Source organism: Vipera ursinii, assembly GCF_947247035.1.
Source record: "Vipera ursinii genome assembly, chromosome: 3".
Taxonomy (NCBI): Eukaryota; Metazoa; Chordata; class Lepidosauria; order Squamata; family Viperidae; genus Vipera; species Vipera ursinii.
The window spans coordinates 158,943,797-158,969,995 of NC_139516.1; the positions used below are offsets into that span (position 1 = coordinate 158,943,797).

General features: G+C 37.9%; 1 protein-coding gene across 1 annotated transcript in view; it reads left to right on the plus strand.

Moving 5' to 3' along the window:
• The window catches only part of LOC310637380 (cadherin-19-like), an 87,029-nt gene that overhangs the window by 43,801 nt on the left and 17,029 nt on the right, over nucleotides 1–26,199 (plus strand). The window contains exons 4-9 of the mRNA XM_083357752.1: nucleotides 945–1,046; nucleotides 2,619–2,777; nucleotides 13,038–13,222; nucleotides 16,484–16,740; nucleotides 17,616–17,752; nucleotides 22,629–22,750. Coding sequence (XP_083213878.1) covers nucleotides 945–1,046; nucleotides 2,619–2,777; nucleotides 13,038–13,222; nucleotides 16,484–16,740; nucleotides 17,616–17,752; nucleotides 22,629–22,750 — 962 coding nt within the window. The remainder of the gene's footprint in view (nucleotides 1–944; nucleotides 1,047–2,618; nucleotides 2,778–13,037; nucleotides 13,223–16,483; nucleotides 16,741–17,615; nucleotides 17,753–22,628; nucleotides 22,751–26,199) is intronic.

A 26,199-nucleotide genomic window follows, 5' to 3' on the forward strand; every position in this document is an offset into this window, starting at 1 on the left:
CTTATGAATGTCATTCAGATTTTTCCTTTTTTCAGGATTGTCCTTTATATTTTCCAAGAAAATATGGTCACTCTATCTATAGGTGATGCTTCTAAATTGGTATGGATTTAGTTATCTGTCCAGGTATGGATAGCACAACTTTGCCTCAGTACGTCAAATGATATGACCCTCTTCAATGGGTTTTACATCTCTTCAAAGCTCCAAAGAGACTCATGCATCAAAATCATTCCAGCTTTTTTCCATATCTTATTGGAAGTTTCTTCTGGCTGCTGGAATGGTCAGAGAAGACAATTCTCTGTTGTGAACTGCAAATGTGAAGCAACATATCACTTTACTTTTAGAACCAAGGGAAGGCACATTGATTTGTGAAACAGCTTTAAAGCTTGTTATATTCCAACTGTCATTCCATCCCTGACAGTTTTTATGACCATAATGGCCCTCGTTCCTCACAGAAATCCAAAAATACAGAACATAAAATAGTTACAAAGAAGCTCTATCTTACTGCCATGGACAACCAAAATCAGCTTCCTTATCCATTCACAAAGTGGGATTGAATAATGGTATAGCATTATTATACAATGCTAAACAAGTGGATAACATTAAGACAGCACTTAATTTCAAATAAAGGACAATTCTATTTCCTCATCCTTCATGAAATAGGTACCTCCACCAAGGATTACAGAAAGTGAGTGACACTTTTGCAGGTCATATTTCATGTTCTAAAGGAATTTTTGCATCTTTAGAACTAAGATTGTGATGTTGATGACATTATTTTTTCAAAAAACAGATATTAGCCTTTTCTCAATTTGGCCCAATTAGTCTTTAATGGACTAATATTATACAATAAATAGAAATGTAACAAAATATCGTAATATCGTATCAAGTCTCTGTCCAAAAACAAATATTTTCGTAACCGCTGGATAGTTCATTCTATGTTTTCTCAGGTACCTCAGTGATTCAGGTGACAGCAACATATCCAACAGGTGTTCGTCTGATTTATAGTATTCTGCCAGAACAGCCCTATTTTTCTGTGGAACCAACTTCAGGTATTGTTTCTCTTCTAACTTAAGTATCACCAACAAATCATCTAAGTATATTGTATTGCATAATTTTTATCAGATTCATTTTTGTGATTATTTCACAAAATAAATGTGATTTAATTCAGTAAGATTGTAATTTATAATTTATTAATTAGATTTATGTACCACCCATATCTAGAAAATTGGAAATGTACAGTATTATTTAATGAATCAAGGGCTTGAGCTATCGTGAGCTAGTTTCAATCTAACAATCTTGCTTGGGTAAACAAATGTATACTATCACAACAATTTTATTTTCCTCCCTTATTTAATAAATTATATGACTAAGTATAAATTATATGATTTCTTTCTCCATGCAGAGATGTAAGTTTGCTGTAAAACAAAATATTCCGTACTATAAGTTTGAAATTTGGTCTCTAACAAAGAGTTAGGTTAATAAATATCATCCAGATGCTTTTAAAATGCAACAGTATTTGGAAAGCTATGTGGCCATGTCATTTCAAAATAATAGTGTAGAATGTAAATTAGAACTAGTGAGATATTGAGGTGCTAGGGAATTTGCACTTGTGGAAAGGGTATAATGTTTGGAACACTGTATCTTAAAGGTTAAATGATGTAAAAAAAGTGAATATGACAGGTTTTTCTGTCATATTCTGTCATATTTTTTTATTTAGTATTAGAATTCAGGCAAATTGCAATGAAGCTAAATGGAAGAAATTCAAGTCATATAAAAAGAATAAAAATTCAGGTAGCACAGAGTTAACTAAAATATCAAAAAATATAGCATTTTGGATAAAGCTATTGAGAATAACACTATTAAAATGATCATTATCATATTTATTGATTGATCATTTTAAATTTATGTATAAAATTAATATAGCCACCCAAATTTGACTATATTTACTATTTGCTCTTACATCACTGGTTTGCCACTGGAGAGAAGAATTATATACTAGTTGTGTTTGGGGTTTAATCTACAATAGCTATTCTGACTTTTTTTTAAAAAAAGAAATATTAAACATTAAATATTATAATTGCAGTAGTAAAAACTGATGCAAACTAAAAGAAAAAAAGAGTAAAGAGAAAACAAAAAAGCAGAAAAAAGGAAGAAAAAATTGTTTATAGTAAAGAAAAAGAAAAGAAATAAAGAAGTAACTTCCACAAGAAGTATAAACAATATTAGTAACTTTTTACTTCCTTTTAATGTATAAACAATGATATCTTCATCCCATGATCCATGTCTTATCCATAAACACATTCATAAAGTATTGTCATTTCAGCAAAAGTCTACAAGGTTGCCAGAAAAAAAACCAACAACCCAGTATATTTCAACTTTGATCAAGTAATCTAACTTTCTATTCCTCCATTTTATTCCTAATAGTTTTAATCTTTACTCCACTCAAATAATGCCACCGAATTTTATTTAATTTTATTTCTCTGTTATTCCTTCTCACAAGATTCATCCAAGTTTTGACAAATCTCTTTTGTAAATCCAGTATGAAAGAATTATCCAGCTCACGCTTCTGGTTTATTGTTTGTCACAAAATGGTTGTTTTCTACTCCTTCTATATTTTATAGGTGTGGTTAGAACGGCTTATCCAGGGGACAGAGAAACCCAAGATAAATATTTTGTTGTTATCAAGGCTACAGTTGAACAAATTGGTGGACCTTCAGGAACAACAACAGTAACTATTAATCTCTCTGATGTTAATGACAATCCTCCTCGTTTTCAGCATAGTAAGTTGAATGTATTTCCATTTTTTTTACTGTTTCAATACCCATGTAATAAAATATTCTATTCATAGTATGTTAACAGTAATCAAAAGCTAGTATTACACTGTGTCTGTATTTAATAATTATTATGTATGAGCTTGATTACCCTCACCAAGGAACCTTAAGCAAAGTTGTTTTGCCATGGAATTCTTAGTACCAATATATAAATACTATGTACCAATAATTTGTGCAATAATTTTAATATAATACCGTAAATACAATCATATCATATATTCCATTGGCATAATCATTTGTCTTCAAGCAAGAACTGACCAAATAATTGAAAATGAAGAAGTTAAAGTGCTCTGGGACTTTAGAATTCAAACAGACAAGAACCTGCCACATAACCTCAGAATAAGAAATAAGTCAATAAGAAAGGCAAAAAAAGTCTGGATATGCGACATGGCAATATCTGGAGACAGCAGAATAGCGAGAAAGAACTCAAGAAAATAGCAAAATGCAAAGGCCTGAAAATACAGGCAAATATAGGCATTTCTAGCAAAAGAAAGCAAAAATAGTATTAATAGTGATAGTGCCTTGGGTACAATCCTAAAACATCTGGAGCCCTATCACCATTGACAAAATCACCATCAGAGAATTGCAAAAGACAGCTTTCTTGGAAGAGCTTACATCCTGCAACAATACTTTTAACACCATTAAACAACAACATTTGCCTATTCCACGTCCATGGAAAGAAGTGGATAGGTAAATAAAAATACCAAATCCAGTCTAAACATCTGGCTGACTGTGCAACAAAGCATAATAATAATAATAATAAATAGATAAGGAAGTTAGGAATAAATTTTTCATCCTTGCCTATGACAAGCAGAGCTGTCACTAATTTAACATTCCCTGTATCCGTGTTGCATTTTTTATTTATGTACTGGAATATTTTTAAGAATGAAATTTTTAAATTATAATCATATTTGAAATGAAACAATATAATCAATACAATATAAATGCTAAAATTGCCAATTATATGTATATACAATATATAAAAGTTTTTTTCCGGTCAGACCGATTTTGATGCACCTTTGGTTTTTGAACTTGCTATACTGCAGTTCTATAATTATGATTTTTTTTTTGCCTTGCAGCTCCAACCTAGGAGAATTAAGCAGGGCTCAAGTCGCTACTGTGATACATTTCTTTTTGCTGACAAAGACTTAAATGGGAGACTAGGATAGCTATTTCAAGCTTCTTTGCTCTCATCAGGTAGCCATACCCTTTGTGGAATTTGAACCTAGGCAGCCTGCATACTAGGCAGTTAGTTAACCTCTAGGCCACTGGCTCTCCTCCCCTCTTTGTCAGCCAGACCAAGGGGATATAGGTGTAAGTTTTTTTCCATATATATATATAACACTTTGAAACCAACGCCTTAGACAAATCTGAACGCAAACCAAACTCTGGCTTAGCTATGTAGATGACACTTTTGTAATTTGGCCACATGGGAAAGAAAAACTAGACAACTTCCTCACACATCTTAACAACCTACACCCCAAAATACAATTTACTATGGAAATAGAAGCCAACAACCAACTCCCCTTTCTGGATGTCCTAATCTACAAAAAACCCAATGGTTCACTAGGACACACAATCTACTGGGGGGAAAAAACCACACACCAACCGCTACTGAAACACAAAATCCCATCACCACCCGGCACAGATCAACTCTGTAGCAAAGACCCTCATCTCCACAACCAAATGCCTAGCCAACAAAGACCACCTAAAAACCGAATTACACACACTCATGAATGTATTAATTTCCAATGGATTCCAAAGAAACACTATTACCAACCTAATCCAAAGGGAGACACCCCCCAAGAACCAAGACACAGAACAGGACAACGGCATCGCCCTCCTCCCCTACATTAAAGGCACCACAGATAAAATCAGCAAAATTCTCCACAAATACAATATCAATAAAGCCTTCAGCACTGACCAAAAAATAGCCAACATCTTAAGAAACCCCAAAGACAAGGTCCAGCTTGAAAACCAAGGAGTCTATAAAATACCATGCAAAATCTGCCCAACCGCATACATCGGAGAAACTAATAGGAGAATAAATGCACATATCGCAGAACACAAGAACACAGTCAGAAAAGAAGAAAAAACTTCCTCCCTTTTCCAACACCTTAAAGCAACAGGACATGAAATTTACTTTGAAGGAACGAAATTAATCTCCAAAATTGAACACTACAATAAGAGAATAATTATGGAAGCCATTTAAGTAGACAAACGCCCCCACAACATGAACAAATGTGATGATACCTCCTGCCTACCAGACATCTGGAAACTAGCCCTAGTCAACAAACGAGTCCCAGCCACAAAAACTGACACCGGACCCACAACAACACAGGACACCACCACCAATCATCCTCACCAGACTCAAACCCAAACCCACCCTGTAATATATGAGTTTAAAAGAGCATTTAACAATTAATGCAAGTTTGACAGTTCTTTGACAGCTGACAGCTCCACACGTGGTTACCGCTGACAGCTCCACCTGCGGCTACCAATAAACAGCTGTGAGCTGACAGCTCTGCACGTGCTCACCGCGGATTGGTCGAAGACGGAAGCGGTGGGAGAATCCTCAGATGGGGATTGGCTGAAGGCTCGCCAGCTCTACTATAAAAGGGGGGTTTGAAAGCAGGCTATGTTGTTCCTGTGGAGATGTAATCAGCCAGCTGATCACGTCCAAGCCTGCTGTCCTTATTTGATTGGGAACCCGCCTAAGAACACTACATCTGGTGACAAGGGTGGTATTGCTTCATGGAGCTATTTACTGAGCTGAGTCATGAGCTGACTGTCACTAGCTGAAGTCACTAGCTGAAGTCACTGAGGATAATCAACACCAAAGAATCTGCGAAGCAGTACTCACTAGGACAGCATGACCTCATTGGGACAGTTCAGAGAATTTGACATCAAATACCCAGAGCAATGGGAATCGCACTTGGGGCAGGTAGAAGGCTACCTACTATTCAACAAAATAGTTGAAGACTGCTTGAAGGTTGCTGCTTTACTCTGCCTCAGCGGACCAGCCATCTATGATGTCGCCGCTGGACTGTGTAACCCGGTCCCAGTCAACACCATCCCATATGCGGAGCTGACCGACTTACTGAACAAACATTTCATACTGGCATGCTCTGAGTTATACTGGAGACTTCGGTTCACCCAGCAGACTCAATGTCCCGGCGAAGCCGCAACCGACTTCATCACAGCTGTACGACACGTCACTTGCTGGTGCCACTTTCAGGACCTGGAAGACACGTCCTCTCTGCGATTCGGTCCGGTGCCATCTTTGCAAAGTTAGATCTCATGCATGCTTACTTGCAGCTCCCTGTTACCAGGGAGACGGCGGATGTGCAGATGATCGTGACACACTGCGGGGCTTTCAAAGTTCACAGACTGCAGTTTGGCATTTCTGTTGCTCCTGGTATGTTCCAGGAAATCATGGAGTGAACTTTGAAAGGCATCCCAGGGGTGTGTCCTTACTTTGATGACATCCTAATTGCAGGTGAAAATGAAGAGGCGTTGGCAGAGAGACTGCAAAGGGTGCTCAGCAGATTTCATGTTGCTGGATTAAAGCTTAAAAAAGAAAAATGTTCAATAGGGGTGACATCCACAGAATTCCTGGGGTATAGGATAGATGCTCAAGGAATCCATCCGACTGAATCTAAGGTATTGGCTATCAAAAGGGCCCCAACACCTAAAAATAAAGCAGAACTACAAGTTTTCTTGGGGCTCTTAAATTTTTATCACACCTTTCTCCCCATGAAAGCAGCTAGAGCAGAGCCTTTACACAGACTACTGGATAAGAAAACCCTTGGGAGTGGACAACTCTCCATGAAAACTGTTTCAGGGACCTAAAAGATTTATTATCCAATAATTCAACAATCACCCATTATAATGAGCACAAACCAGTCTGTGTAGCATGTGACGCCTCCCCTTAGGGGGTTGGCACTGTACTAAGCCATTTAGAGGAAGGAGGAGTCCAGAAACCAATTGCATACTACTCCAGGACATTATCTAAGGCAGATAATTGACAAGGAGGCATTAGCCATCGTTGCAGGGGTAAAAAAAATTCCACGATTATTTATATAGCAGGGAATTCAAAATCTTTACAGATCACAAACCCTTGTTGGGACTATTTACCATAGATAAACAAACCCCTCAAATTCTGTCCCCAAGGGTCCTGCGCTGCTCTACATTTTTATCAGCATATTCATTCAAATTACTTTACAAACTGGGTAAGGAAATGTGTCATGCTGACGGGTTAAGCAGACTGCCCTTACTCAATATTGACCCAGACCCAGCACCTGGGGGACAAATTTTGGCCATCGAAGAACTGCCTGATTGCCCCCTGCAAGTAAAGGACATTGCCTCAGCAACAATCACAGACAAAATCCTCAGCAGGGTATTAGCTTGGACAACCTCCAGCTGGCAAGGCCAGAGTCCTGGGCCTGAATTCCAGGCCTATTTTGTTAGGAAAAATGAGCTATCCACACACATAGGGTGTGTCTTATGGGGTAGCAGGGTGGTCATTCCGGAAAAACACAGGGCCAGAGCCCTCTTAGCATTGCATGAAGGTCATCCAGGCATAGTAAAGATGAAGGCATTAGCACGTAGCTACCTTTGGTGGCCTGGGTTGGACAAACACACAGAAGAACACATAGCTGGATGTCACCCTTCTCAGCAGTCCAGACCAGCGCCACCACACACACCCCTACATAAGTGGGAATCAGCTCAGAACCCCTGGTCAAGGATCCACATTGATTTTGCTGGACCCTTCCAGGGACAACTGTTCCTTATCGTAGTGGATAGTTACTCAAGGTGGCTAGAGGTCATCCCAGTCAAAAGCCTAACCACAGCTAGCACTGTACAAGTGCTAAAGGGGCCCTTCACTACGCACGGTCTCCCTGATATCATAGTCTCAGACAATGGACCACAATTTACATCTGCCGATTTCCAGGTTTTCACCAGGGGCAACTTGATTAAACATATCACCTCGGCTCCCTTCCGGCCATCCACTAACCGCCTGGCAGAAGTCATGGTCAGGACAACGAAAGATGCATTACGACACATCATTTCCGGCAACTGGCACCAGCGTTTGGCACAGTTCCTTTTAGCCCAGCACTCTACCCCCTGCACAGCCACCGGCAAGAGCCCTGCTGAATTACATTGGGGCCACCGCCTGGTCACTAAACTGGACAGGCTGCACCTGGACAGGGTGGCAGCTGAGATGAAGCTCCCAGTCCCTTCCAGACAATTCAACACTGGGGATTATGTGTGGGCCAAAAATTTCAGACTTGGAAACAAATGGCTACCAGCGGTGGTTATTCTTCGCACAGGGTCTATCTCATATCTGGTTGAGGGGGAAGGGGGCCGTCAGTGTAGACGACATTTAGATCAGTTAAGAAAAAGAGGATCAAATAACCATCCTCCAGCCCCTGAGGAGCAACTAGTTTCAAGAGAACCAGACACCCTTAACCCCAGCACCCAGGAGACGTTCCAGCAAGAGGAACCTGAAAATCCCCCAGACCCTGGGGAAACCCCTCACTTAGGAGCAAAACCCAGGGCTGCTTCAAACCTCCAAAGCAGTAAAGACTCTGGGGAAAATACTGTTGACATTCCCCTAAGACGCTCCATCAGAACTAGAAAACCACCTGCATATTTGAAAGACTATGTGTGGCCTGGGAGCCAAGAGTCCGGCTAAAAAGAACATTGTACAACAGACCTTGTAAATAAGTTAACTGTTTAATTATTTGGGGGGGAGGGATGTAATATATGAGTTTAAAAGAGCATTTAACGATTAACACAAGTTTGACAGTTCTTTGACAGCTGACAGCTCCACACGCGGTTACCGCTAACAGGTCCACATGCGGCTACAGATAAACAGCTGCGAGCTGACAGCTCCACACGAGCTCACTGCGGATTGGTCAAAGAGGGAATCGGTGGGAGAATCCTCAGATGGGGATTGGCTGAAGGCTCGCCAGCTCGACTATAAAAGGGGGGTTTGAAAGCGGGCTATGTTGTTCCTGTGGAGATGTAATAAACCAGCTGATTGCATCCAAGCCTGCTGTCCGTATTTGATTGGGAACCCGCCTAAGAACACTACACACCCCATAGACAAAATACAACCACCATCCAGAAGCCAAACCATGGTGGCATCTCCAACTGCTGCACCCCCTTCCGACCCCCACACAAAGCAAACTGACACACACCATAAACACAAAGCCAGACCGCAAACCCCTAACCAAACCAGAGCCCAGGATGTTACACCACAGCCTCTGCCCAGGACATTACATCACAAAACTCAGGAGGTTACAATACTAAGACTCGGGATGTCACAACACAGCCAACCACCCAGGATGTTGCAGCCTAGAACTCAGGATATCACTACACTAGAGCTCAGGATGTCACCAATCAGCCCATCACTCAAGTCATTATAACACTCAAGTCGTTACAACACTCAAGTCGTTACAACACAAAAGACCAATAGGCACACAGCCAACACCTCAGCCACACAGGATGTTACAACCAATCTGCTGCAAACAATAACTCCATCATCCAATCAGGATGTAACAACCAATCAACCCGCTTACAGCAACAAAGCCAGCACCACACACAACCCCACCAATATTTTTATTTATTTATTTTTTTATTGAAAAGTTTTAACATACATTTTATCTTTAACAGTCCCCCCTCCCCCTCCCCTCTCCCTCCCTCCCTACCCCTCTCCCCCTCCCCCCCGACTTCCCAGAGCTAAGTACAAGGTATAGAAAAAAAACAATCATAAACATCCATATACTAACAACCATAAACTCTAAAATCTATCACTCTCTGGCTTATATAGGATAATACAAACACTAATAATATTAAATATATATAGAGGAAAAAAGGAAAAAAAAGAAAAAGAAAAGGAAGACTTATTCAAATGCTACATGAAACTTTTTAGTCCTATATTTGTTCTGGATATACTCAATCCATTTTCTCCATTCCATAATATAACGTTCTTGCGAGTGATCTTTCAAATAAGCCGAAATCTTTGCCATCTCTGCCAGGTCAGAAACCTTTAAAGTCCATTCTTCTATGGTCGGCAGTTCCTCTTTCTTCCAATACTGACCTATTAAGAGTCTTGCTGCCGTAATTAAATTCAACATCAACTTAGTGTCCACAACCGTAGCATCTGTAATTATTCCCAACAAAAAAAGTTGCGGACAAAACTTTATCCTTTGCTTGAAAATCTTCTGCATATTCCACCAAATTTTTTATCCAGAAGGCCTTAACCTTTTTGCAAGTCCACCATACGTGAAAATATGTTGCATCTTCATCACCACACCTCCAACATTTTGGCTGATAATTTGGATAATATTTATATATATATATCAATGTTATCAATGCCTCACTGAGTGAAGGGTACTTCCCTGCCGCCTTGAAAGAGGCGGTGGTAAGGCCCCTCCTTAAGAAACCTGCATTGGATCCAGGTATTTTAAATAACTTTCATCCTGTCTCCAACCTTCACTTTCTTGCGAAGGTCATTGAGAGCATGGTGGCACGGCAGCTCCCTTTGGTTCTGGAGGAAACTGAGTATCTGGATCTGTACCAATCGGGTTTCAGGCCCGGGTATAGCACGGAGACGGCAATGGTCGCGCTGGTGAATGATCTCTGGCGGGCCCAAGATAGGGGTTATTCCTCTATCCTGGTCCTATTAGATCTCTCAGCAGCTTTTGATACCATTGACCACGGTATCTTGCTGCGTCATCTTGAGGAGTTGGGAGTGGGAGGCACCGTTCTGCGGTGGTTCTCCTCCTGCCTCTCGGGCCGTTCGCAGACGGTGTTGGCAGGGGGCAGAGGTCAACCCCTAGGCCCCTTAGTTGTGGGGTGCCTCAGGGGTCGGTACTCTTGCCTCTCCTGTTCAACATCTATATGAAGCCGCTGGGAGAGATCATCCGTGGCTTTGGGGTGAGATATCATCAATATGCTGATGATACCCAGCTTTTCATCTCCACCCCGAACCAACCCAGTGATGCCCTCGATGTGATGTCCCATTGTCTGGAAGCGGTACAGATTTGGATGGGAAAGAACAGGCTCCGGCTCAACCCAGCCAAGACTGAGTGGCTTTACGTACCGGCATCTTGTTTAGTCCAAGAGGTTCCATCTTTGGTTATAGGAGGAGAAATGTTACCTCCCATTGATAGAGCATGCATTCTAGGCATCCTCCTGGATTCACGACTCAGTTTTGAAGATCATATTGGAGTCGTACCTGGAGGGCCATTTGCCCAGATTCACCTAGTATGCCAGTTGCGCCCCTTTCTGGACCGAGATGCCCTACGTACAGTCACCCACGCACTCGTTACCTCCCGTATAGATTACTGCAATGCTCTCTACATGGGGCTGCCCTTGAAGACCACCCGGAGGCTTCAGCTGGTGCAGAGTGCGGCTGCACGGGTAGTGATGGGAGCATCCCGATACTCCCATATTACACCCCTCCTGCGTGAGCTGCATTGGTTACCGGTTGCCCTCCGGGTGAGATTTAAGGTGCTGGTACTTACCTTTAAAGCCCTACATGGCTTAGGCCCGGGATACTTGCAGGACCATCTGCTGCCGGGAACGAACTCCCATCGCCCAGTACGCTCACAAAGAGAAGGCCTCCTCAGGGTACCGTCAGCTAGGCAATGTCGGCTGGCGACCCCCAGGGGGAGGGCCTTCTCTGTGGGAGCACCAGCCCTGTGGAACCAGCTCCCCCTGAGCTTCGGATGGCCCCGGATCTCCAGTCCTTTTTTCACGGCCTCAAAACACTCCTTTTCCACCTGGCTGACCTGGACTGACAGGGATTTAATTATGTTTTTAATTTTTTTTAACTCTAATTTTTTAATTTATTTTAATTTTAATTTATTGTACAGGGGCCTTTAATTTTAATTTTATCTTAACTTCTGTATTTATTGTATGTTATTGTTGTTAGCCGCCCTGAGTCCTTCGGGAGATAGGGCGGCATATAAGTCCCAATAATATATATATATATATATATATATATATATATATATATATATATATATATATATATATATATATATATATATATATATATATATATATATATATATATATATATATATATTCTTAATCATTTTTAGAAGAGGTTTAGATAAATTAGATCATGGTAGTCCACCCTAACAGTTACCAGAATATAAATAAAATGAGCAGTCATGTTACATAAATTTCTTTAAACAGTGGCTCCCAGTTATCTACAAAGTTGCATTTTGAAATTAAGTTTAAAAAATAGGCAACAAAATAACGCTACATAACAAGATAGCTAACTAAAGGGTGGGGGGAGAGCCTTTGTTCTTAATTTATTATGGGTAAATTTATAAGGTAATTTGAATAAAAACAGTTCAGAAGAATCTTAATTTGCATATGTAAGAGCAGAAGACTTTTATGTGATGAAACCTTATTGTAGTTGCTTTAATGTATTTGTCTTCATTTTTTTTAACATATACATTGGATTTTGTGGTTATTTATGTATTTATTGGTTGCTCTCAACCAAGGAGACACATTAGAAGACCAGGACTTTCATTTCCCAATTAGGAAAAGAACAAAGAGGAAAAAGAATCAAAGTAAGGGGAGAATAGGCCTTTGAGGGCATCCCATGTTCTGACAGCAGAAGCACAATCAATCTGATTGATGTATAAAAAAAGCTTCCAGGGCAGGGGGGAGGAGAGGAGATATAGTAATCTCTTGATATGAGTGAATAAAAAAAGGTGACAATAATATGGATATAGTGGGGAAATTGGTTGAATGTTCTTTATTTTTAATCTCTGCTTTGAGTAATGGATTTGGGCATTGATCGGTATTCAAATTTAAGAAGTTTGATAACTTTGATGTTCTACTGTTTGCTGGTGTTATTCTAATTATAAACAAGGATATACAGTAAATGTGTCAGGTTAAAAGGAAAAAACTGCAGACACAAGAGGTTTAGCAGTTCTGTATTGCAATACTTGAAAAACTATACAGCTACTTCTTTTGAAATTCAAGAATGGCTAAATTAAACAGTCAAAAGCTATTAAAGACAATAAACTAATAGCACAAACAAAGAAATATTTCTTACAACAATTCTTTACATAACAATGTGATTCTCAGAGAGGAGTCACAATTTACATTTTGTTGCTTTCAAATGAACATTCACCATTTAATCAGGCTTTTACTAATAATTGCCTTTTCTTTAAGAGCGCTATGAAATGAATGTATCGGAGGCAGCTCCTGTGGGCATCATCCTTGGCAAAATCATGGCAAATGACAGTGACATAGGGGACAATGCAGCTATGGACTACATAATAGAAGAAGATAACCCTCATATTGTTTATATCATTACTAATAATGAGACCCAGGAAGGAATTGTCATATTGAACAAGGTGAGATGAGATTTGTTACATAACAAACTATCTCAGCAAACAGGGAAAGAGGCAAAATCAAACAGCTTTACTCATTATAAGCTTGGGGAGTAGTTGTAATCAGGGCTTTTTTTCTCATAGAATGCTCAGAATGGCTTTCCGGCACCATTTTTTTTGCAAAAAAAAAAAAAAGAAAGGTAGGTCCCTCTATTGGCTTTAGGAGTAGGCAATTTTGGCTCTTTTTTATGACTCGTGGACTTCAACTCCCAGAAATCCTGAGCCAGCCACGCTGAGGGGAAAGAGAGAGGTTTCCAAGGTGAGCCATGCTGGCTCAGGAATTCTGGGAATTGAAGTCCTTGAGTCATAAAAGAGCCAAGGTTGCCTATCCTGCACTAGAGGAGGACATCAAAATTATTTACAAGGTTACTTCTTTAGGAACTAAACTTTTAGAATCTAAAACAGCTGATTCGAAAAAGCCAACAGGAAAGAACCTCACATTTTTCATCTGCTTCTGTCTTTTGGAAGGTAAAATTAGATAACAAAATAATCTATTTCCTATGTTAACATCTCTGCAATGAAATCAATAAAGGTAACAGGAAAGAAATGAGAAACATTTTTCTCAATGTAATATGTCTAATTTAGCTCATGCTAGAAAAAAACAGTATCTTTTGTACACTCTTGAAAACTATTTTGAATATATAACCATCTATTACAACTAAACCACTTTAAATTAAACAATTCTTAAGAATGAAATATTCTTAATTTGGACTTTACTTTTACTGTTTGGACTGTTGTGTGTTTTGAAAAAATAGATTATTTAGAATCTAGTTATGTTGCACGTCAGTGTTTAAATAATTAACCTAGTATATACATAACAATATATGATGTTTTCCATGGTGAGCTCAACATCAATAACAACATTTATTAAAAAGGCTAAAATAATTTCTGGTGGTATTATCTGTACATTAAAATTTTGTTTAGTCACAATCTTTCACTTTTCACATTCTGGGCAAGCAGTGGTCATGTATCTTAGCAAAAGATGCTACATATGTGCATAAGCGTAGTCAGTAGCATATGCCTTTTTAAAAATATCAGACATGCAAAGAAACAAAAATACATCCAAAATATCTGTATTACATCCAGAAATGCCAATTTTGCAACCAATATTTCTCATCCATAACTATGGCACCCTAAGGATACCTGCATACATGCAAATGCTTCTCTGGGATAAGTAACGCAGCAGGGATTGCTTTTTCCTTCCAGTAACAGATTGCTGGGAAATACCAAACATGGCCTTGAGAATTCCAATGTTTGTTACAAATTTTTCTGGATGTGGTTCGAAAGAGGCTGTTTGGTGCCGGAGACCACTGCCACAAGGAACACAGCTCTGGGTCAGGGTTCAGAGCAGCTCAGGGTGGGGGCTCAGCACGAGCCGCGGCATGGCAACTGCGGGGAGGGGAATCCTGGCATGTGGCTCTGAGCCGCAGGGGCGGGGGTGCAAAGGACAGGCGGCGATGCCCTAGCAAGACACCGGCATCGCTCCCAGTGACAGCACCTGTCAGTTCCGGCACCTTTTTTTTTTAAGAAAAAAAAAGCACTGGTTGTAATAAATCTAAAAGCCATTCTATCTTACTTTCCAAGATTTCATCCTGCATTAGCATGATCAATATAATGTATTCATAAAACAGGCAGCTTATTTGTTGCATACCTAGAAACAAACAGTGTTAATCGCTCCTGACTGAGAAAGTTAAATATTCTGTGCTAAACTCTGCCGACTTCAGATTGTCTCAAGAAATGTGTTCTGTTGGCTTAACACAAATAATTCTTTTGAGCTGTCCTTATTAAGTCTAATTTTGCACTGCAAGCTAAACTACAGTACTTATCTCCCATGTTGCTTTTAATATCAAGTCTGGTTAGTAGAGGTTTGGCAATGAAGCTGGATTGGTGCTCAGTCTATAGCTTTTTCAAGCTATGATTGTTCAGCCCCTGCATTTTGGCCTTCTAATCTACATAGGAAAGGCAAATCTTATTGGATGACCTGTATTGATTGGCTCTACTGGAGTCTACCTTTTTTCTTTCAGGGACTTTTTCTTCTCAATAGTCCCCATTCTTTTCCTTTGTTTTCTGAAATGTTTCCACACATGCATGCTTTTAGACTCCCTTCATATATTCTAAAGTGTTCCCACTCATTACTCACCTTATTGCATCAAAGAAAAAGACACAGATTATTCCTTCTTTCAACTGTAGGCCCATAGAAACTTTGGAGAAATGGAGAACTGATGGTCTAGATTCATAGAAGTAAAGGAATAGCATTCATTCTAATTGTGTAACTTCCTTCCAATATGCTTGTGTTGTTACTGAAGTACTTAAAAATGTTGCAGTATAGTGGACACAGAATGGGTGGAAATTAAATGGATGCCAGGTAGGAAGTGCAAGGATAGGACAAAGTTATGCTGGAAAAAAAAAAGTAAAAAACAATGAGCAAGAGTACCAATAGTAATGTTTATCGATCATCATTAGATCAGCTGGAAGAAAAATAAATGACATTAGCATAAAAAATAATGACCCAATCCAGCAGCCAAGGATAAAATGGTTATAAAGGGCAGCAACCAGTGCTGCTTCTGTTTTTATGGAGTAATCACAACTGTTCATTGTGAAGACTATGTGTTCTGTTGGACCCAGAAAGGGTCCAGGACAACTCATTGTGGTTATCTCACCATGGCAATCTTGCTGCGGCCAACTCGCTTTGGCCAACTTGCCAAAGAGCAACTGTCCAGCAGCAAGTAGTCCACAGTGAATTGGCTGTGGCGAGATGGCCACACCGGGTTGGCCACAGTGAGATAGCCACAATGAGTTGACCATGGTGAGATGGCCATGACAAGTTGTTCCATTCTGTCTCAGAATTGATCCCTCTCTCACAATTCTGCTTCTTCCTTATCTCCCCATGGTTCCTGGGTTGGAAGATCGGAGGGATTTGTTCATGATGATTGTCTTTCCCTTGGATGGGAAATCCAGGGAAGTTGTCAGATCACTGGACAGGATGAAACATGACACAATGACTTGTACTACCAAAATCAAACTACAGTAGTAAGAAAGGTAACTATAGAAAGTGTGCTCATGAGGATTACACTAACATTTTCTTCCCTTAAGGGGAAAAAATGAAATAAAGATAACATGCCTATTTTGAAAACATTCCCTCTGAAACTGAAGCACTATTTTTCAATTACCTGCTTATGGTTGTTAATTTCTCTGTATTGGATTTTCTTTTTTCTTTTTTTACAGACAGTTGATTATGAAAGCCAAAGGGCATACAAAATAAAAGTTAAAGGCATTAACAGACACATTGAAAAGCGCTTTCTTGAAAAAGACACTAAGTTTGAAGATGAAACTATTCTCAGGATCATAGTGAAGGACGCTGATGAACCTCCAGCTTTTGTATCAGAGGAATTCTTTATGGAGGTTGCTGAAGACAACTGGAATGGCTCATTTGTGGGGACTGTGAGTGCCAGAGATCCAGATGACATTGACAGTCCAATCAGGTACACCCCGAATCTTAAGATATGCCCTGGATATAGATATGGCTGGACATATTATTATTATATGGTTTTTAGTGATATTGAAGACTACTCCCCCAGGACTGTTGGTGTAGGCTTTGGGGTGCTGTACATCTGAACATTACATGTGTACTGGTAACTTTTTACTGGAATGGAGATTGTAGATGAACGTCCTGCTTGCACTGTATCCCTTGCTTCATTGGGATTCAGAAAAAAGGAAACTTTCATAAAGTTTCCTGTTCTGAGAGGTAGGGAAGGAGGGAAGGCTAAACTAAGCAAAATAAGTGGGTCACTAAGTCTGTGAAAATAAATCTATCGGTTTTGTTCTCCAGGTTCCAAGGATTTTCCATCCTTTGTGTTTAATGGAAGTGGTAGTTGTTCTTTTGCCTTTCTCCTCTTAGTATTTTTTTTCTTTGACATTGTTTCAAAGCAGCCACAATAAAAAATGTGCTGCTGTAGCCCAACTTAGTTGCCAGTGTGAGTCACTTCACAAGTGGCACTTCACTGTCTCTTTTTAATCGAGTGCTTCACCTGCTGTGAGCCTGTCTGTGAAAGAGGAATGAATAATGCATTTTAGATTTGCTTCACTCTAGTACAGGTATGAACATATTTCAGTGCATAAAAAGAGGGGCTTTGATCTTGGCAGTAGTGAATTTTAAATGTTTGTCACTGTTCATTTTTCATGATTTCTGAATAGCCAAAGCACACATATCCATATTCATGGCTGCACAGTTCTGTTTCCTTGACTGACCATAGTTTATGTATCCTTCTTTATGAAGGAATTTTTGTATTCCATGTCTCAGAAACTCACCCTTTCTCTTCCTCTTCCTTTTCTTTTTAAAAAAATCTTTCCTGTGCAGATATTCTATTGCCCACAGCAAGCATTTAAAGACATTTTTCAGCATCAATGCCCACAATGGAACAATTAGTATAACTGAACCTCTGGACCGAGAGAAACAGATTTGGCACAACCTAACTGTTACTGCCATAGAATCAAGTGAGTAGGAGATTTAAGGTACCTATCCCAAATGTGCATTATGCAGGGACATCTGCAGGAAAGGGGAAAGGATGTCAAAGAGTCAAGATGGCAGCTCTGGTGCTGAAATCCAAGCCCGCCTTGCTATGAGGCATGTGAAAAAAGGAATAGAACTTGGCCTATGCATTTACCACCATCAACTTGACTAATTTAACTACCCTGCAGATGTCTCTGATACCAATATCTTTTTGTAACAATTATTTTCCAAAGGTCCATCATTTGCAGTTGAGAATTCTTGTTTCTTTGTTGCTTTTTCATAAGGTAACATTAAGAAAGGGATGTGTTTGTTGGGGTTAAATCTAACATTTTATTTCCTTTGACCAAATAGCACATTTTTTTAAAAAAAACAATACAATATAGGTAGTCCTCGACTTATGACTATATTTCAGCCCACAAATTATGATGCTAAGTGGGAAATTGTTAAGTGAGGTTTGCCTCATTTTATGACTTTTCTTGCCATATTTGTTAAGTGAATCACTGCCCTTGCTAAATTAGTAAGACCGTTGTTAAGTGAATCTGGCTTTTCCGTTGATTTTGCTTGTCAGAAGGTCACAAAAGATGATCACATGATCCACGGACACTGCAACCATCATAAATATGAACCAGTTGCCAAGCATCCAAATTTTGATCACGTGATTATGGGGATGCTGCAATGGTTGTAAGTGTGGAAAACGGTCATAAATCACTTTTTTCAGTGCCGTTATAACTTTGAATGGTCACTAAATGAACTGCTGAAAGTTGAGAACTACCTGTGTAATGGAAATAATTAACATTTTGAGGTACACTGTGGGATATAAAATTGTCCTCTTGATAAAGGAGATTATCTTATATTAGACTATGTTTAATTGCACAGGTTTCTTTATTAGTGGTACGAAATTACCCAGCATTTAACTGAACTCCAATCAGAAAATTAAATCTGAATCTGAGGGTACATTCAGGTAGACTTCTATATAGCCCCATTCCTTTTGATATTTTGAAAGGTCCTTAAAACCTGGTTATGTGACCAGGCCTGGGTGTCCTATGAACTGGAGATATATCTAGGTGGCATCCTTGTTGAGGGAGGTATTTTTATATCCTTTAATTATGGGTTGCATTTTTAAAGAATATCTATAATTTGTTATAATAGCATTTTCTGTTTTTATTTTCTAGCTTGCTATCTATTGTTATACACTGCCCAGAGTCTCCTTGGGTGGCTATGTAAATTTGATTAACAAATGAATACAGTTGGAATATAGGCATCGCCTATACCAGGGGTCTTCAAACTTGGCCCTTTTATGACTTGTGGACTTCAACTCCCAGAATTCCTCGGCCAGGCACCCTGGCCAAGGAATTCTGGGAGTTGAAGTCCAGAAGTCACAAAAGGGCCAAGTTTGAAGACCCCTGGCCTATACTGTATACAGTTCTCCTGTTGGTGTTATCTTAAATTCCAATGCAAGTTGCTGGTTGCCTAATCTATGTATTTGATGTAATCATCTTGCCCTTCAGATGTTACTTCCTTATTTTTTTTAAAAAAAATACTTAGAATTAGAACTAAACATTCTCTGTTAAATTCTTAGTTCCTCATAATAAAAAGGTAAATGCAAATCATAAAAGGACAGTTTTTCCTATCTTAAGATTGGTTCTTGAAAAGGACAAACTGTATGGTTTTCCATTAAAAGGATAATACAGACAAACACTTAAGCCAAATAAAACGAGAAGTCATTTCCATTATTTTTTTTCAGAATCCCAACTGAATGAATAAAGCATTTTAAGTGTTCTAAAATAGTTAGTTTTACATGAACAATCTCAAGCCATTATGTGATTATTTTCATTCATATTCTTTGATTTTTGCTTTTTTAAAAATCACAGAAAACATTGCAAAAGAACTTTAATTATAAAGTATTCTTAATAATTATAAAAAGTCAAGACTATCTAACTATAATTCTACCAGTTGTTTATTTACATAAGCACTTACATCTTGCTATGCTTATGAATGTTCCAAAGAGACAAACAATTAAGATAATCAAAAAAACCCTATTTTTTAAAAAAATGGAAAGTAAGACAAAAGTAATCCCAAAGGTGCTTTTTTTCCCCCTTCAAATGGCAACTAGACTTTGTTTTTGGCTTGAAGATGCTTCATTGCTCATTCAAGAAGCTTCTTCAGTTAGACTTTGAGTATCAGAATCAGTTTGATCAAAGAATGACCTAAATTTTATTCAGAGGTTCTAGTTTAGAATTGTGGTATTTTCAGATCATATTAAAAAAACTTGCAGAGGAAAGGGGAATATTGGAAGGAAATATAGATGTATAGTACATATCTAAGAGAGAATAGGGGAGTTGCTTGTTAACTTATTTTAAAAAATGGCAGCTAAATCCAGAACTAAGGGCAGAAATGATATGTACATTTACACCTGATGAAATTTCAGAATGATAAGCATTTGGGCTAGGAAATTGTAATCTCATTTATTACAACTACTCGGTCGATATCTACCTCTTTTCCAAAAGTACTATAAACTGGAAATAAACCAAACAACAAAATTGTAGAGTGAAAAAAGAAATATTTTTTTCTTACAAAAAAAAATCAAATTGGGATTTTCAACTTCCAGTCATAAAACTTTTTACCTTGTTATCCACTTCTTTCCTGGTCTTAGAGTTTAGAGGAATATAATAATTTTGAAGAGTTAAATGCTTAAACTCTTACCTAAATTATCTTTTCAAGTAAGATTAACTGAAAAGCTTATTGGAGTCATATTATTTGAATTATCTATTCAAAATTCCAAGTAGTTTATACATCCTGAAAACAAAGTTAAAAATATGTTGGATCTCCTGGGTTTTATTTGAATGCATAATTTGCCCTAAATAAATGCCCTGACTCTTCTAGGTATTAACTGAGTTGCTTAATCATCTGGGAAATGAATTTTTTTGGAGTGAAAAAGAAAATTACTATAATTGTACCACACTTTGTCTTTATGTACATATTATAAATTAACTTTATAATTAGATTTATTGTAAATTAACTTTAACTGAAAAAGAAAGATTTTTTTTAAAAAGAATGTAAAACATAATTTTGGTGAGGAGGGGAGGAGAGGAATAAACATATATTCAAATATTAAATGTTTATTACATTTGAAAATTACATTTCATACCTCTTGACTGCAGAGCTTTACCAATAAATGGTGAATTAATTTTAGTAATCCTATATTCCAGTTCTTAAAAATAAGCCAGATTGATTGCATATTAGTTGCCTTACCAACCAGTGACAGAACTAATTGTTTTAAAATAGTTCAACATGAGAACAAGAAATACTGTAACAAATACCCTAAAATATTTTGTTTGAAACAATATCATATTTACTACACAATCTTTCTCATATATCACAGCAAAAGATTTCAGAGAATTAAGTTACCTGATTGCATAATTTCATATTGGCTTCCATTTTATGCTACATAAATACTCAAAAGAAATTATTTATCCAAAGGACAATTTTCTGATATTATATGTATTTATAGCATATTGGCACAATGGACAATTCTCACAGATGGGTGTTGAAATTATTTCCAGAAACTCTTTCATCTTTCTTTTTAGTGAATAATCAATCTTTTACTTTACCATTTATTTAATTGTTCACTAGTAGAAAGGAAAAGTAGAAGGTAACAGCTGCAATTTTTTAATACTTTCTTGCATAGGCCTTAGTTCCACTGATTTCAGTTGAGTATATATCAGAGCAAATTGTACCATATTGTGCTTTAATTCACTTAAGTAATTAAGGAAAAAGTGTGGCTTTCTACATTTGTCTAGCTTTCAGCTCACAAATCATCTTGATAGTTAAGCTAATTTAAATATAGGACAATTCACTGTTATATAGTGCTTCTCTGAATGCCTTAAGCAAAGACCCATCTGTGCAAAAGAATTTGAGTTTAACATATATTCACTCAATTATTTACAAAATTTCCTTCCTTCCTACCTTCCTTCCTTCCTTCCTTCCTTCCTTCCTTCCTTCCTTCCTTCCTTCCTCCCCCCTCCCTCCCTCCCTTCCTTCCTTCCTTCCTTCCTTCCTTCCTTCCTTCCTTCCTTCCTTCCTTCCTTTTGTTTTTGAAGTCATAAAGGAATTTTTTTCTGTTTAATTTCTGTAAGCTATACTGTATTATAGCAATAATCAAACACAGAATGTGCCTGAATTAATATCTGCAGTTGTCAAGATTGTACTCAATCATTTTTGAATCATTTCTTATATTATCATTACTGAAGATTCTTTATAACAGACATGTCAAACACAAGGCCCGGGGGCCGGATCCGGCCCGCGAAGTGGTTTCATGTGGCCCCCGAAGCCATCCTGGAAACAGTGAGGGAATGGTCCCCGCTGCCTTGGCCCTGGCCCAGAGACCCTTCTTCTGCCAGAGACCCTCAGATCTGTCCCACTCCTGCCCAGGCCCCCATAGGCACCCTTGATGCCAACGATGTAGAGCTGGCCATACCCACCCAGTAGGCCACACCCACCCAGGCCACACCCACCCAGTAGGCCACGCCCACCCTGGCCATACCCACCCGGCCCCCTGAGGGCAACCACAGTGCTGATGCGGCCCTCAATGAAATTGAGTTTGACACCCCTGCTTTATAACATGATATATAAAATATGCAAAACACATTGTTTTTATTGTGATTATTTTAGTGTGTCATATGTCATATATTAATGTGGAATACTCTTGTATATAATACTTTTTATTAAAATCTAAACTGAATATCACAATGTTCCTTAGAAAAGACTTTTGAAGATAAAGAGAACTTTTAACATTAGAAAAAAAAGCTATTGACTTTCCATTCTGTTGTTCTTTTTTATTTTTGTTTTCTTCTGATTTAGTAAACCCAAAACAAATGTCAGAAGTAAATGTTTATATTAAAGTCCTTGATGCAAATGAATATGCACCAGAATTTGCAGAATACTATGAGACGTATGTATGTGAGAATTCAAGAGCTGGGCAGGTAAGACTAACGTTGTTTCATAAATAGTATTAAAATTCTCCTAAAATCTACCAGTGTTTTGTAAGACTTTTTTTTGTAAGACTTTTTTGTTCATAAATGCATCTGGAGTAAATTCTTTCAGCTGTCACTATTGACTTATCTAGTTATAACATTGTTCTTTGTTTCTCCTACATCAGAAATGCAAGGAGAGGCTTTATCCTGACCTCAGGTTTCTTGGACCTTCATAGCCATATATTGTTGTGTTTGTCTTTCCAAAATGGATGTATGCTAGGATTAAAAATGAAGTATTACCTACCAAAAAAACCCCACTGATTTTTATCCTCTACTTAGCTTTCCTTTACCTCTCTCTATGCTTTATCCTTCACTGTTGTAAAGTGGGCATAGATAAGAAAATAAAATAGTATTGAGAAGCTGCAATCCTTATCTCCAAGACATGATCTGATCTGCACTGTCTTTTATCTCCAATTTAGGGTTACTGGATTTTAATGTCAGCCACTTGCAATGCTGGCTTAGCTGTTCATATAAACTGTAGTTTCTTTGCGGACTTCCAAGTACTAAGTTCTGCTTATGGAAAAAAAAAATAATCCTCCCACCAATTAATGATGGGACTGAATTTGACCTGTCATAAATAGCAAATTTATCTGCACAATAATCATTTTGTTTTAGTTTTGATTTCCTGGTCAAAACTGAGCACTGATTGGCTAAGACATCTATCCTCACCTGTGGGTCATAATTTGATTGGTTCTTCATTCTACGCAAGACTAATAAAATTGTAGAGTAGAGATGCTCTTAGAATCTTAATAATTTTAAGAATCAAAATAATTCCATCCTCTACTTGAAATATTAAATTATATTACCTAGATAATAGAAATCCTCACTGTTTGATGTAATTTGCCTCCAGCAAAGCTTTATTTCTGTGTATCTGTGTCTTCAGTTGATAAAGTCATAGTATTATATGATTAAGAATAATGATTTCCATGTTTTTTAAACATGGTTTACCTGGGAGGGCTGATAGTATCAAAACAAGATTGTGTCTCATCATACCATCCAACAAATTATATGGTAATGCAACTGCACCATGATGTCTGACATATGAATCATCATCATGCTTAGCATGATATGACACACATGTTGATCTCTACACTGTGCATTTCTAATAAGCAGGCATTGCCATTATCTAATTGGAGCATGCTGACTATGAGAGAAGATTCTCTCACAGTGAAGAAACCATTAACTGTATGCATAATTTAGCGGCTGAGCAAGAATATCATTTGTTTTGTGTGAATAGGTCAACCTCCCCACAAGTCCATAATTTTAATTTTAACCATACATTCCTATTTAGATTTTCAAGATAGGATGGGACAATAAGGATATGTGTGGTTATTTTATTGTTGTATAACCTCCAGAGTTGTATTTTTACAAGTTGGACAGCCATATAAATCTTTAAATAAATAAATTAGTATATAAACTGACATCAGGAATAGTCCCCAAAAGGATAAGATGGTTGCTAGAGCAGTTTGAGCTATCACCTCTTTTCTATGTACACATTATCCTGATGCATGTGCAAAGAGATAGACCTTCAGTTGTTTTGATAAAACTGCTAAATAGCCTTTTACTTTTTACTGCTATTCTATTGCGTGAATTGATGAAGAATAGTCAAGGGGAGGAAACAACTATGCATTTTCTTTCTACAATATTCTTGTCCCATGTTAAATGTCAAAGGAGAAGATAGGAGAGCAGTATTTCAATTCTGTTTCTACAACTTGGTCATTCTCCTGAAAGACACAGAACTCTAGTGCAGTGTTTCTCAACATTAGCAAGTTTTAAATGTGTGGACTTCAACTCCCAAAATTCCTCAGCCACCCATCTTAATGTTCCCAAGATTCAGAAACATTGCTCTAAATGCAGGTGTAGGCATCCTTGGCTCTTTTATGACTCGTGGACTTCAACTCCCAGAATTCCTGAACCAGCTATGTATGCTGGCTCAGGAATTCTGGGAGTTGAAGTCCACGAGTCATAAAAGAACCAAGGTTGCCTACCCCTGCTCTAGTGCATGAAAAAAATAATCATATACATCATTTATGGGAAAGCAGAACCTAAGGGGGGGGGGGAGTCACAGAACAGATTGTCAATTACATTGCATGTGATGCTTGAAGGACTGAGCCGGATATCACAATATGAGTATCACATCTTGATATGGAATAGCTGCAGATAACCTTTAGTATCAAAATTCACTTGGGATTAAAAGAATTTTGTAGACACACTAAATTGATTAATGATAGCTCTGCATTTGAAGGCATAAATCTTTTGCTGTCAGTGGCCAAACACTAGCCAATCTAATTAAATTTCGCAATTGCCCTTGATTTTTTTCCCCCTTGTATCAAAAAGAACTGTTAAAATACTTCTGTTAAAGGAGATGGAAAGATGTCCTTTGGATGTCATAGCTTGCGGAACATGAAGCACCAAGCAGTCTCACTTCTTATTCCTTTGCTTAATGTCAGACCTGAAATAGTAGGGCAGGTAGGTCACCCCATCTACAGAAAGGCTTCAGTTCGCAGATAAATTCTATTGCCTTCAAAAATACTTCCTTCCCAAGCAGTATGCCAGAATGGCAGCAATTTATCAAACAATACAAAAGGGGACCAAATTGATCTAAGGTATTACAAAGGAAAGAATTGGACTCTGTTAGAATTATAATGACCTGGAACTATACAGAAAAAAAAGGATTGGAAAGTTCTGCTTCAAATCTTTCAGTAGAAAAATAATGTGAAAAGCAAATGCTTGAAAATGCTTTCCTGTTTAGCTATTATAGATAAGACTAAGCAGGAAGAAGTACTATACCATTGTCTTTGCTAGAACTGATTTTTTTAAGGGGGATAGGGCATATTGCAATTTTTGCTTTGTATTAATATTGCTTCCACTTTTGTTCCTGCTCATATAGAATTAGGATATACAGATGACTATAAAACTAGCCCATGTTAGTTTTACATTGTTATTTATTTCCAGTAGATTGCTTAAAAATAAAAAAGTTACAAAATGTATTTTATACTGGAGATATATATATATATATATTTGTGCAAAAAAATCATATTTACCCATCATTTGTGCATTTTCTACAGAAATGGGAAAACTGTTTTGCCAAATGTCTTTGAAAACATTCTGGTGACTAATGTTATACCTTGAAGATATGATTTTTGTTTGTTCAATCGCAAGAATCACATCCAGCTGAACACAAATCATTGAATTTATTTTCCCATATTTGTACATATTTAATTTGAAGATCATCTGTGGATTGAATTTAATATGGCAATTTACTCAATTGAATGTATTGTAAAGTGGGTGAAAGTGTGCACTTTCAGTCAGAAATGGTAAAACAACACTTATTTATCTAGCACTTAACATCATTCAGCAATTATAATAAAAATGAAGCCTATTGACTTGACATAAAC